This window comes from Piliocolobus tephrosceles, chromosome 7 (assembly GCF_002776525.5).
Source record: "Piliocolobus tephrosceles isolate RC106 chromosome 7, ASM277652v3, whole genome shotgun sequence".
Classification (NCBI taxonomy): domain Eukaryota; kingdom Metazoa; phylum Chordata; class Mammalia; order Primates; family Cercopithecidae; genus Piliocolobus; species Piliocolobus tephrosceles.
Genome location: NC_045440.1, coordinates 13,445,137 through 13,460,081, shown reverse-complemented (window position 1 = coordinate 13,460,081; position 14,945 = coordinate 13,445,137). Strand labels below are relative to the sequence as shown.

At 38.7% G+C, this 14,945-nt stretch overlaps 1 protein-coding gene across 4 annotated transcripts in view; it reads left to right on the top strand.

Moving 5' to 3' along the window:
* Positions 1 to 2,418: 2,418 nt before the first annotated feature.
* SGCZ (sarcoglycan zeta) overlaps positions 2,419 to 14,945 on the top strand; it is a 1,168,508-nt gene continuing 1,155,981 nt past the window's right edge. For all 4 annotated transcript variants that reach the window (XM_023219161.3, XM_023219159.3, XM_023219160.3 and 1 more), the window contains exon 1: positions 2,419 to 3,256. Coding sequence is in view for 3 of the 4 variants with exons in the window: in XM_023219159.3 (XP_023074927.1) it covers positions 3,218 to 3,256 (39 nt within the window). In the remaining variant the exon portion in view is untranslated. The remainder of the gene's footprint in view (positions 3,257 to 14,945) is intronic.

Sequence of the window (14,945 nt, the reverse complement as noted above, 5' to 3'; positions counted from 1 at the left end):
GAACAGCATGGGGGAAACCACCCCAAAGATTCAATTATCTCTCACTAGTTCCCTCCCACAACATGTGAGAATTATGGGAGGGAAAATTCAAGATGAGATTTGTGTAGGGACCCAGAAGCCATATCAGCTGGGGACCACTGGCTTATAATGTCAGTCTGGTCAACATCAAATGTTGGATATAATTTCATAGTTTAAAATTCAGTAAAGATAGGCCTGGCGTGCTGGCTCACACCTGCAAATCCCAGCATTTTTGGGAGGCCGAGGCGGGCGGATCATGAGGTCAGGAGATCGAGACCATCCTGGCTAACACAGTGAAACCCCGTCTCTACTAAAAATACAAAAGCGGTGGCGGGCGCCTGTAGTCCCAGCTACTCCGGAGGCTGAGGCAGGAGAATGGCGTGAACCTGGGAGGCGCAGCTTGACTCCAGCCTGGGCGACAGAGGGAGATTCCATCTCAAAAAAAAAAAAAAAAAAAAAAAAAAAAGAAAGAAAAAAAATTCACTAAAGCTAGTCATTATATACATATACATATATATATATATATATATACACACACACACATAAAATTGTTAAGAACAATATTTTTTCTTTCAACTATAATATTGTCATATTAAGAAACTATCTGCAGTTTTCCCTTTCTGAATAATATTTAAACATCAACATTTTTATGGATACCTTCTTTGAACTACATTTTCACAGCTGCAAATTGAAAACCTACCTTAAATAATATCGCTTTGCTAATATGTTGAAAATAAATTTGCTTGTTTTATTCCATTTTCTAAAGTTAGGCAATGACTAGTTGACAGAGAATTTCGAATTATTTCATATGGAAAGACTTGACTTTCAAAAACCTATGTATTAGGTTGGTGCAAAAGTTATTGTGGTTTCTGCCATTCAGTGGCTGAAACCACCATTACTTTTGCATCATCCTAGTAGTTATCTTTATTCATGTTGAATTGTTGATACTTTCTAGAAGAGAAGCTCTTTTTTAGAGTTGAAAGTTTTGTATAAGTTCATCTACTCTCAACCTGAACCTTTATTATTTTTCATCATATATTATGCAAAATAATTATGTCTTATAAGCATGTGAAGTTTATTATGAGAATTTGATTTTTGGCCCTACTTATTATGGACTTTTGGCTACTTGATGTTAACCTTAAAAGCTGTAGTCACAAGTCAAAGTATAAAAGAAAGATAGCTTAGACAAGTGCATGGAATGGACTAGGCTTAAACTAACAAACTGGGCATGCTGCATGAGAAAGCTGAGCCCTCCAGGCTTAGCTGGAAAGTAGAAGGAGAAAAACTGGGATGTGCCCCACTGGTGCTGGGGAGGGGAGGAGGGAGTCGTCAGGGTTTCAGACATTAGAGTACTAACTGTAAAGGTTTCTTTCCACAGATTTATCTGTTCCATGCACATTTGTGTGCTTATTAGCTGCTAGGCTCTTGGGACATTTTGGTGAATAAGAATGATCCAGAATATGCCTTCAAGAGTTTATAGTCTACTGGAGGAGTCATACAAACAAATGGATAATAACGGCATACATTAAATAATGATAAATTAACAATGCTGCTATGACAAGAGGATAAAGGAGAACATCTGAGAGACTCACCTGAGGAAAATTTTTCTCTGCTCAGGTGACTTTAGTCAGAAGCATAAATGTTAAACCTATAAAGAACTGTGGGAGAGACAGCTGTCCTTAACGAGGGTGCAAGATTGGGAATTAAAGAGCCAGTACTGGCAGGTGCACCAGTAGACCAGGTGGCTGGAATTCAGGGAGGGAGAGGACGGAGATGATGTTAGAGACCATGGGACTGGAATGTGCATATTTAAATCCTAAAAAAAGAAAGACTTTTTTTTTTTTTTTTTTAAGAAACAAAAGTATTTATACAGCTCCTCTTCCAAATCTGTAAACATCTTTAAGCCTCAATAGTTTGTGTGTCATAATAAAACAAAAATCTTTAAACCCCTTCAAAAGTCAAGCTTTTACAGTGAGACATTTAAACGAAGAAAAGGAGTCGTTTCCCCAAATCTACAACCTACAAGTTAAATGCACTGACCTGTCAGAATCTATGTAAGAACAATTTTCTAATAAAAGACTGCTTTATCATAAAAACCGTCATTCCAAGAAACTTCCTTTAATAGTCTTATCTGTCACTTTCTTTAAAAGTCTTTTTTAAATTAAAAAATCTGATGCTGAAAGCAGGAGAGATCTAAAGTGAATATATTTAAATACATGTGAATGATACACACAGGCATGTTCCTCCCAGATCTGCAGGAAGAAGATGAAGCAACGTACGCAATGAATTAAAATGCTTGTCACCTAGTGGATTCCGGACAGAGGGCAGTCTTTAAGACCCAGCGATAGTATTTGTCTGGAGAGGAAATGTTGCTTTTTGACAGATGAGAGAAATCCCCTCAGTGTTGGCTGTGGGAAGAGAGAAGCGAAGTCAGTCACCTGGCGGTGAAGGCCAGTAAAACAGCGAAGCAGGAGGAAAATTTTTCTCTCCCTCTCTCTCTTTCTCTCCCTCTTTTCTCTCCGTAGGATCCACCTCCTATTCTCTCAACTCTTTTAGCATAACCTTCAAAGGAGAACGTTCCCTTCTGACTTGATTATCTTCTTTTCCCCACTGAGAAAATACCTCTCAGCTACAAGACATATTTTAAGTCTATGCAGGACTTCGGGGATTCTGTTATCTTGCCAGGGAAATTGATCATTGCTAATGCCTGGGACTGGAGCTAAATTAGCTACCAGAGTAAGCCTGACGGAGGAAAGCTTTTATCATACACTCTTCTCTTCAGTTTGAACACATTTGCTTGAAATTTGCCGCATGATGCTGACCAGGGAAGCAGCTTTTTTTCTCAGGATGCAGCAATTCGCTGGTTTCTAAGCTTATTGCAGAAGAAGAAATAATCTTAAATAGAGTGGATATCTTTTTCCTTTTGGCCCTTGTTTCAATCGACTCAGCTGTGTTGCACCGCGGTACAGATCACCTGTCACTAAATCTTTGAGGAAGTAAAACAAAGTGAATTATTATTATTTATTTATTTTCCTTATTTTTAACCCGGTGGAGGCGGCGTGACCACGAAGAATGAGACTGAGAGGAGCTGCCGGGGCTTGGAGGAGGATAAAGCTGAGTTTAAGCTGGAAACTAAAAGACTAGATTGTTTTTGGGTGCCACTCGCCCGTTTCCTCTCCACTTCGTTTAGTTGCACTCCATGGACAGATCAACGAACCTGGACATTGAGGAGCTCAAGGTACGTGCGGGTCCGGGCGGGCGTCGCGGCCGCTTCTCGGCGCTCCCCGCTCTCCCCTCTCCTTCCCGCGGCTGCTCTAGCGGCGCGGAGTAGTTGGTGGTCCCGCGGGACGGCGAGGGGGCGCTGGGGGGACGCACACCCGGGCGCAGGCGCCCCTCCTGGGGCCGAGGACACGGAGGGCGGCTCTTCCGAGCCCGGCTGCTCTCCCGGGCTGGGCTCACTCCCCGCCTGCTCGTCCCGCCAGCGGCCACCCAGTCCTCCTCCTGGTCCGTGACGGCAGCATTTGGGGTGCAGACCCTGCGCCTCGTGCTGACTAGTCTCCCCGGGAAGGCAGCGGCACCAGCTCTGCCGACTGTCACCTGCTTTCCCAGCAAAGTTGTCCGAGCTGCGCCGCCACTTTGCCTCCTCTCCCCGGCTCCGATCCCGCCTGTGCCCCCGCCCGGCACGGGGACAGTGCATTTCCGCTCAGAGATTCGCGTGACAGGCATCTGCAGGGACGGCCCGTTTTTATCCCAGAACTTCGTGAGACCCCCTTTCCCCCCCACCGCCCGCGGGCAAGGTTTTCTCCACGCAGTTGCAGTGCGGGGGTTGGAGAGGGTCCCCCGCTGCCGGGGACGACGAGCCTGCCCCAGCCCCAGGCGCTGGAGCAGGTCGGGTGACTGGGGCGGGGAGGCGGGAGCCAGGCTGGTAGGGGCGGCATCTGGGGGCTCCGGCAGCACTCGGTCCCCGACCCGCCTTGGAGCCCCCCGCCCTCGCCGCTCCGCAGGGTCCCCTCGCCGCGCCCTTCCCTCTGGGGTCCCCTCCTCGGCCGCGAGGGCCTTCCCGGCGGGAGCATCCGGGCTGACAACGCGCCCGTCTGCCTGTGGGCACCGCTGCCTGCTTCCCTTCAAGAAAAAAAAAAAAAAAAAAAAAAAAGTATATATATAGAAACAATAAATAAAAACTTTAAGAAACCAACAAACCACAAAATACTTTAAATGTCCTGCTCATTGTAAACGAAAAAGCGGGAAAGGGGGAGACACTGGGAGCACCTCTTTTATTGAAATCCTCCACCCTTCTTTACCCCTAGGCATTTGGTACGCTCTACTATTTCAGAGGTTCAGATGGATTCTGGCTTCTTTGATCAGTGAGAATGTCTAGGCACCCCCCACCCGCTGGAGAAATGAGTAGAGGTTTGCCCTGAAATGTCAAGGAAATGGGTTTGTCCCACAAGCTAGGCAGGCTGCAAAATCCCCTGCAGAGCTCCAAAGCCTCTATCTGCAGCCTGTCCTGTGCCCTGGCCAGGGAGCATGCAGGAGCCCCGTTCTCCGGGCGCCCCAGATTGCATAGACGCGGAAAGAAGGAGGGACAGAGAACAGTGGCGCCTGCTAGCATCACCCTGCCACTGACTGTAGATGCAGTCCAGGGCGGACGGAGGACAGTCAGAAGACCTAGAACACCACTTCCACCTAAGACTGAGTTCCTTGGGGAAAGGGAAGTAGGCAGGAGGCAGATTTCATGCTTCATTTAAAGTTGGCCAACAACAAGTTTCTGTGTTTTTGCCAAGGTCATAGTCAGTAGACCTTGGCCTGGACTAGAAGATTCCTCGTATCTCTCTGCTCTACTCCCATAGGACACATTGCCTTTATGTTTGCAAAGATTCCCTACTTCTTTTTCCCAAGCATCCCCGTCTCTTGGGATGAAGGGGTGGATTTTATTTGAGATGCAAAGAAGGATGTATGAAAATGACTGTGGATCTGTATTGTATGCAGAGGTGGAGTACCCAGATTATTTTTTGGTTAACTTCAGGGTATGACACCGAAGAGAGCATTTTCTTAAGAAAAATCGAAGGGAAAAATGATTTGGGGTGATTCTTTCCCCTGAAATCACTTTAGTTTCCTAACTTACCCCAGTGCCACTACAATGTTGTTTAAATCAGCAGAAGAGCAAACCCACTGGGGAAATTTCTGTCTAGTATTAGTAGAAGATCTCAGCTTAATGTCACTATTCCTGCACAGATAATCCAGAGATCCTCAGAGTCAGAGTGTACTGGACTCAGTGCCCTGGCAGCAGAGGGTAGGGAACTGGAAAGGCTTAGGCATGAGGTGGTGTGTTGGCAATGACTGGGAAGAAATGAAGGCATGTTAGATACAAGGATCTATTGAGGTTGTTGAGAAATGATGTCAAGGACAAGCTACTTCTGAGAGTCAAGACTAGCAAGTGAGGAGATGTAGTCCAGCCTTATTAGAAAATGTTGGAGATCCTGCAATTTGGGGAATAAATTTGTGTTGTCAGTTTTGACTACACTTGCGGAATACGAAGGCTCTGGAATACTTCTGAAATACATACACTTTGTAGAGATGAATGCAGTGCACGTGGAATAACTTGTCTAGATTTCTTCTTTTTAGTGGAGTTGGTTGGCTTCGTTTTCTAGACATTCCAGTTCAAGTAAGTCTCTGGTGGCGTCTTGCTGAAGAGCCTTCCAGGGTGATCAGTGGAGAGAGGGAAGAAAAAAGCTAGGATACCTGTTTTTGGCATTATTTGCATGTTTTGACTTTTCCTATGATCTAATAATGCTTACATTAAGACACATCCACACAGAACTTTGGTTTTTATGATGCTTTAAATACACAAAAAAAATGTTTACTGGGGTTGGATACATAAATAACTGTGCATAATACTATAAAAATACAGTTTAGCTTAGTTTTAGATGATTAGTGTCATTGTTAGGTGAAGCTGCTTACCTCAGGTTTTAAGAAAGAAAGACTCTGATAATTTATCTTTATTTGGGATAAACTATTTTCTCTTTAAGATTTTAACAATTTTTTTATTTTTTGCTGTGCTGGGTGTGCAAACATTGATTTTTTTTAAAATGTACTGTGCAGTGTAAATAGTGTTTTCTTTTGCAAACTTTTGAACTAAAGATAAACTCATTGTTAAGCTATTGCTGCCATTATTACAACTAAACAATATGCATATTACAGTGTTTATTTGATGGAAAACTGAAATATAGTTATGTGTGTAAAACTTGCTAATGAAGGTAAGTATGTTTCATCTTCTATTCTGCCCACAAACTCTTGATGAAACAGATCAAGAAAAGGGAGAGAGTTCTCATCCAAAGAATGTGTATGTTCTTTTCCCTTTGATCTCTGTTTCTCTGTCCAATGAATGTATAAACTTTACTCTGGATTTTGCCCTGGTGTTTACTTTAAAGAAGAAACAACATCAAACAATCCAAAATATGGGTTGCTGCTTTGGAAATGTGGGTGTTAATGAATATTGATGTTAGAAAAAGCCCGGTCTATCCTGGAGTATTTGAGTTACGGAGTACTGGGTGCCTTTTAGCAGTTGAGATTTAAATGCTAGCTGTAGCCTTTATTTTAGCTCTGTAGTTGCTCTGTTTTAAACTACTGATCTTATGTACTGGAAAGGAGACGACTAAGTTTTAGAGCAGACACTTTAAAATTTGCTTTATGTAAGGTTTACTCAGAAGAGACATTGAGGCTGAATAAACGGTTATGAGAAAGTCTATGACTTTTTTGATTCTTTTACTCATCTTTTAAAAATAGGGGTACTAACTCACCTGTATTAATTTGGCAATTAAGTTAGGCTTTCAGATGCTAAGAATGTGTTTGTGGATAATTGTTACTTGCTTTGAGATCAAAAATATAAAATACATCATGAGTATAGTATAATTTTTTGCGGTCATGTTAGATCCCAGCTTTTATTTATTTATCTATCAGGATTGTTCTATTAGTGGGCTGACTGGCTGGAAGTTAAATTAGGTTTTTTTCTGCTACTTGCAGAACATGAACAGTGTGTTTCTGGAATATTTTCTGAATTATTTTGCAGGTTACAAAAATTACAAACTACATAGTTAATCTTGAGACACATCAAACAACTTTTCAATAGGGATAATCCTACTTATCTGAGTTAATTAAATGTAGTCCCGTCACTGTTGCTTCATTTTTCTGTTTAATTTAACCAACATTTCATCTACCAAGAACTTGAATCTTGCCCTAGATAAGTGAGGAAAAACCTTCCCTGAATAATATAATTAGGTCATTAAGAAAGTATTGTATGGGTGAGAAATGATAATACAGCAAAACAAAAAAAAAAAAAATAGGTATTTAAACAAGAGATTGATTTTAAAAATGCTGAGGTCTTAAAGCAGTGTCATAGTACATTCATCTACAATTTCAATCAAATAAGAGAGTTGGCACTGAGAAGAATTCTAAGTTTTTTCTTTTCTTTTTTTTTTTGGTTTGTTTCATCAATAGGACACTTAGCCCAGGAAAGTCAAGCTTGCTGCAGTGTAGGAAGCTTTCTGATGAATCTAAGCAGGTGGTATTTTGTTATGTTAGTCATTCTATAGTGAAAAATAGTACTCTCTAACAAATGGCATATTTTTAGCAGCTTGCCTTATATATTCCTTTCTTGGCTGAGAAAGATGAAACATATTTGTGAATACTGAATTATTTGACTTGTTTCACATCCAAAGGAATCATAACTTATTTCCCTCTAGGTCTAGTTCCAATTCTCTTTACAAAATAGCAAGTAGTCGCAAAGACTTAGCAACAGGTAACCTTAATTTGAAAAATTAATATCATTTGAAATTGATAAACTGCAATTGTATACATTTATGGGTTACACTGTGATGTTTTACTATATACCTACAATGTGGAAAAAATTAAATGAAGTAATTACTATATTAATCATATCAGTCATTTTTTGTGGTGAGACATTCGAAATTTACCCTATTAGCTATTTTGAAATATATATATATCTTGAATTTTTAATATTTGGAAATAGAGTCATTTAATTGAAGTTGAAATTAATGTCATGTTACAGTAGTGAAACATGGCTTCTGCCATTAAGAGGGATGAGGGAACATATTTGATATGAATAGAAAAATAATTAAGAAAAATACATTTGAGGGGAGTTGGACAAATGACTATTTTAGAACTCTTCAATGGTCTACTGTCATTACTAAGCATATGTTCCAACCTATATCCTGGCTATTACAATTTTGCTGATCTCTAGAGTTTACCAATTGAAAATACATCAAATTTTGAAGGCCCAGTAAAAAAGAATATTTTAAGATTTATGTACTCAAAATCATAGCTACACGAGATGGCTTACTGCTGTAAGATAATAAATCCACATCTGTCTTTGGGACATTTATATAATATTTAGTGAGTTGTTTCTTATGCTGTTTCAGAATTTCAGCTAAAATACAATTTGGCAGAGCTTACAACTTTAAGTTACTAAGGAAAATGACCATTTACTTTTGGTCAAATCTCTATGAATTTTTGAGAATATGCATTTAAATTGGTAACTATTTAAATGAGTAAATGCTTATATGTCAAGGTAAAGATTTGTACATTTATTTGTTGAGAATTGTGCTTGGTTTGTGATAAAATTCTTACCTTCTAAAACTATCTGTGACTAGAAGTAAGCTACCACATTTTCTATAAACGTCACTTTAGGCAGGGCATGGTGGCTCACGCCTGTAATCCCAATACTTGGGAAGGCTGAGGCAGGTGGATCACTTGAGACCAGGAGTTCGAGACCATCCTGGCCAACACGGTGAAACCCTGTTTCTACTAAAAATACAAAAATTAGCAGAGTATGGTGGTATGCTCCTGTACTCCCAGCTCCTCGGGAGGTTGAGGCGAGAGAATTTCTTCAAGATGGGAGGCAGAGGTTGCAATGAGCTGAGATCTTGCCAGTGGAGATCTTGCCTGGGTGACAGAGTAAGACCCTGTCTCAAAAAAAAAAAAAAAAAAAAAAAAAAAAAAAAAAAAAAAAAAAAAAAGAATATATTAATATCTAAAGTTTTTAGTTTACTCAAAGTCTCTTCTTTTTCTTGGCAAACGTCTAGAAACATGGGTTTATCTATATTCTCAGTGAAACTGATGAGAGACTTCTATGCCAACCACAGAATGAGCACATTGAAGGTTACCACCCCTCCAAGAGAATTATAGAGCCTCACATTCTACAAATTCAAAATTGTTCCAAATTGCCTCGAGAGTTTTCTTGAAGCTCCTAAACAACATGTTTGTACGTTGACTGAAAAATACTATAAGTCACAATTAGATTTTATAACACTTTGTACCACTTTGCTGGTATTAAATAGGTTATCTGGAGTGTTCTATGCAAAGTTGACATAGAAAACCTTTAAGAATAAAGGAGTTTAGTATCCAGCCAGAAAATCTTTAATTACCATGGCAATGTACATCAGGGAAACAGTGGCTCAAGCTTCAGCCTTAGAAGTTAATTTCAACAGTCACCCCACACTAAAATGGAGCTCCGAAGCAGTTAGAATTCAGAAGCATGCAAAATACAAAAGCTCACACTCTTAACAGATTGTAGCCTTTGAGGAAATTCATTTGTTTAGTGGAAAGGGTGCTGATCTGGTTAGAGTAGTACTTGGAAGACATTGTTCAAACCCTGGCTCTGTCATCCACCAGTAGTAGACTGGTAGTAGACACACCTTGGGTATGTCTTCAAGCTTTCTTGACCAAGGGTTTCTCAGTCATTGCAAGGTGGGGATTAGATTTGATGAAAGGGTTTTGTCATAATCATTTTTAGCCACAGTTGAAGAATTTGTTCAACGTCTTTTAAACAACCTGACATTTAACTCCAGTGAAAGGGAAGTTTGATTCAAGACAGTCTGGGGACTCTCTCGTTACTTGCGTTTGGCATCTGCAGTTGACTCTGGGACCCTGGCAAGAGATGTAGACTGAAGAATGGAAGATAAAAGTCTCAGAACCAGTTAATCTCGAATTATCTTCCAGGGCTCAGAGTCTATGGCTCAGAAATGACATTTTTGTGTCTTCTTCAAAGGCAATTATTTTCACATTGATATAGTTTATATAGTTTCTTTCATTCTGCAAATAATTCTTCGTATGAACATCAGAAGAAGATTTTCTGCTGAATATTATCTTCTCACTTTATGGATACCAAAATGGAGACTCAGAAAAACCAAGTGAAATGCCTAGGATCACAAGGTTAATAGATAATAGAATAAGAACTTAAATTCATGTCCTCTCTTTCCAAATCCTGTGCTATTATATACAGGCCCAAATTCCATGGAATTCTTAAAGAACTTCTGATGGTAGAGGTTTTTCACTGAATTTCTCTAATACTCTAATTTCAAAGAAGAGTGACAGTCTTTGAGCTACCATCATAGTATGTACTCTTGTTGCGAAGTAGTGGTTCATGTTATAGTTTTTTTTTTTTTTAAACTAGTATCCTCATTCATAGTGACTTATTTTAGTTGTTGGTCAAATCACCATTGGTTGATATTTGTTAATTATTTGCATAACGTTTCAGTGAACATGCCTCAACACTTCATATCTCTTCATGCACATTCTGGGTTACTTCAAAATAGTTAAAAATGCAAACCTTAAATCTATAAGAACTAAGAGCCTACTATATTTGTCTTTGCTGGAGGCATGCAATGCTTCAATTACTAACTCACACATTATTATCTAACTTATTTCCACACTTGTTTTTAAACTCACATCTTTCTTTAGAATGGCTAGAAAAATACATGTTATCTACCCAAGATAAAAGAGCCTTTGACTCTTTCTATTCTTGGGTAGAAGCAACCAATTCAGCTGCCATGAGTGACAACATTTTTGTGAAACATGATATAATAAATCAATGTCACAAATGGGAAAATGCTGTTATCATTGTGATTCCACAAGTCTGTGTCTACTCAGAGTATTTGAGGGCTTTTAAAATCTAAAACAGAAGGAGAAACTAAATCAAGGAAATAATTGCTTACCTCAAGATTTCTTGAATCATGTTCTAGCCTCCAAACTCTCCCCCAACATGAGATGTGTGAGATAAAAGTTCTATCTAGTCTTACTACCAGAATTAGTTGTACTCCTGAGCAACTGATTGACATTTAATTTTATAAATCTTTTTTGCCATAAAATTGATAGTGTTTTTCCACTTTAAATTAGTTCCCCTTTACCTTAGGAGCAGATTTGTGGTCCATTCAACAAATACTTGTATCTTAAATTCCTGGCCTCATAATATTTTCTACTTCTGAAATTATTATTATGCTTTCATAAAGAATTAGTGGTAATAAATAAATATTTATACACTTAAAATTATTAAAACCTTTTTTAGATACTCTTCATGTTTCAGTAGATATGCTTCAGTATTTCACATCTCTTCTGCACAACTTATAACTATGCGTTTTTTTTTGATATGGAGTCTTGCTCTGTGGTCCAGGCTGGAGTGCAGTGGCACGATCTCTGTTCACTAGAACCTCTGCCTCCCGGATTCAAGTGATTCTCCCACCTCAGCCTCTTGAATAGCTGGGATTATAGGAACCTGCCATCATGCCTGGCTAATTTTTGTATTTTTGTTGATACAGGGTTTCACCATGTTGGCCAGGCTGGTCTTGAACTCCTGACCTCAGGTGATCTACCCGCCTTGGCCTCCCAAAGTGCTAAGATTACAGGTGTGAGCCACCATGCCCAGCCTGCATTTTAAAAAAATTTGTCAAGAGCTATGAAGTTTATAAAGCTTAACTGTGCTGTGTGTATCCAGTTTTTGTTTGCATGACTTCCGTTGTCTATGATAGTTGCGTAATTGGTGAACTTTTGTGCCCCAAAATGGAACCCACTATATATCTAAAGTACAAGACTGATACTTAACACTTAGGTTAACATCTCTACCTGTTCTAAGGCATTCTGTCTTAAAGTATTACTTTTTTATTGCTCTCAAATTTGGCCTTTGTAGTGAATGATCACCTGTATTTCTAAATCTCTGTATTTCTATTATCTGTTACTTTTGTCTAGGGCAGAGACATTATTGTAGAAAAAGTTAAAAGTAAATGAGCTGATTTCAATCAACATTGTGTTTAATGTTTTCACATCTACTTTATAAAAATCAATGTTTTGATCAGTTGCTTGTTCTAGGCAGCAGAGACAGTTACTTTTATATATTGTATTTCATCTCATCAAGTTTCTTAAAGTTGATGCCTCAGTCATGGTTCCATGAATAATCAGGTCTGTGCACAGTGTTGTGTCTTAATGGTAAAGCTCCTCATTATTAAATCATCCCTGGGAGAAATTATGAGCATTTAGTAATTACAGTATGTGAAATACACAGGTGGATTAAGTTAAACATATCTTTGGCGGGTGCCAAGGACAACTGAAGATCTTTTAAGAGCTACTGAGTACACTTACAATACAAACCTGCTTTCGTTTTAGAAATATGAATATATTGTTACATATGTATTTGTTTATTTCCTAAAACATTAATAGCTCTTAAGGTATAACAAATAAAAACACAACTGACTTTAACATGTTTAACATTTGCAAGTATCGACTTTTTTTCCCGAACATCTGTTCCATAATTTGACTCAAAGTGAATTTCAGAAACTTTTGGAAAGATACAATTTAAGCTATAGTAAAGTTTCAGCATTTTATGATGGCATGCTGCCTCAAACAATTAAATAGTGCTGTCTGTTGGCTTGACATTCATAGACTTCTATAATTGTGAAAATTATCTGTGAACATGCTCAGAGTGTAATTTTTTGTCTTCCCAGTCTCAACTTTCTGGTGTTTAGTGAGATGCTCTGTCCATCTTATTTGTAAACTCTGTGCCTATTCAGAGTTGTGCTTCAGTGTTTTCCAACATGTGCAATGCAATCAAAATACAGACAACTGAAATCTCATTTTTTCACCTGTAGTCTTATCGACGAACAGTGTCACAGTAGAAATGAATAAAAATAATAAGAAAAAACATCAACTACAAGTTGGGAATGTTAACAGCAGTTTATAGCTTGAGAGAGAAAGAATGACTCCAAATAAATAAAAATAAATAAATAAATAAATAAAAAATAAACAGAAAAAATGTTATGTTTCTACCCCAAAAGAATATATGACTTAACAGATATTATTTCCTCTTTAAGTAATGTCTAAAGTTTACATTACGAGACGTGTGATTCGTTGTGGTATTAGTTGGTGTAATGCTTAGAACTCTTTCATATGTACATGATTGAATTCTTAGCAAGAATTTAACTTTTAAAATACTTTATATATATGCATTATATGACTGTTTACGTATTTGATCTTTCACTCTCAGAATCATTTAATAGTTCCTTTGTGTATGCCATGGGATATACACAGATTCTGTGTATACATAAAATTTGTATGGGATTTTGTCTGTAGTATTTTTCTATTCCCTCTTTACATATACTCCATAGACATTCTCATCTACTCATGTAGTTTGTACTTTCACTTACAAGGTGATGGTGCCTGGTTATGCTTGGGCACCTCCCACCTTTCTCTTGGGCTACATGCACACCTCTCCAATATCCAGCAATCTACTGGAAATCTTTACCTGGATGCTTTGCAGTCACCCTGATCTAACAAAATGGAGGACACCTTTCATTCTCCATCAAGTCTGCCCCTCCTGTAGTATATTCTCTGTCTTGGGTAGTGTTTCACCATTTACTTTGACATCTAAGCTGGAGCTCAGAAGATCCTTCTCTACTTATCCCTTGTCATCATTCCATGCATTCAACTGGTCATTAAGACCATCACACTGTATAGTGTGCTTTCTTCCTTCTACACATCTTGTTAGAACCCTAGACCAAATCCTCACCTTTTCTAATCTGTTTTATCCTAAGACATACGTATGTATTTCTTGCAGTGAGGCTGGCCATATTATAGTGAATTCTACTGTGATATAGCTCTAGGGTTCAGGGTGGGTTTGGAATTGCCATGAAGGAATTTATGCATTCTCTCTTAAATTTTCACAAGTCATTTTAGAATAAGTTGGGTAAGAGTGGAAACTGGGACACCAAGGGTGGGCCTGATGCTTGATGCAGTGGGATTTAGAGATCTCTAAAAATGCGAAAGGGTACCCTCAAAAATGAGAAAAAGATGGCCCCTGGAAGTTAAACTTCATAGTAGCTACTGATGAAGACTAAAATGTTCAGGTTGGGGAAAAAAAATACAGATTATTTGGCGATAATAATGATCAATTTTGATTTTCTGTCTTGATGAAATCTTTGAGTTACGCTTAACAATTCATCCCAGAACCATGAGTTATGCTTAACAATTTCCTTAGCTGATTGTATTTTTGACAGTTTGATCAGATTTCTTATATTCAAAAATGTTGTCTGCCTTTGGGAATTTGACAGCTCTGTCCCTGTGAGGTGGCCCAAAGACAGTATGCTAACACAGTGAGCCAGCTAAGTAAGTAGGGAGATAGGTCTGAAGGATTTTTCAAGGAAGACAGACCACAATATTTTAATTCTGAAATGTGTATTACACTCAATGTATTGGTTTGTTAGTTACCTGTAAATATGTTGCTTAGATGACTTTGTAATTATTTTACCCTGTTATCTTAGTCTTTCAGTAGAAGTTACTTAATCATCATAGCTGTGTTTGACTGTTCTATGGGGGTTACAATGTGGACTAGTAAGAGTGAGGTAATGTAGATACACGTAGATCAAAGTAGGCGTGGAATTGCAAAAGCTAACTAAAGATGCCTGGTAATAGGAGTGGATAGTGAGGTATTTCATAAGAAAATGTAATTTGCAAAGTGGGTGAATTTTAGGAGGCAAGACCTGTCCATGATTCTCCAGAGGGACATTCTTCTTTATTAAGGAACCACCTGGTTTCCTGACACTTTTCAACTACTTTCCCTCTGTCCAGCCAGTCTCTAAGCAAGT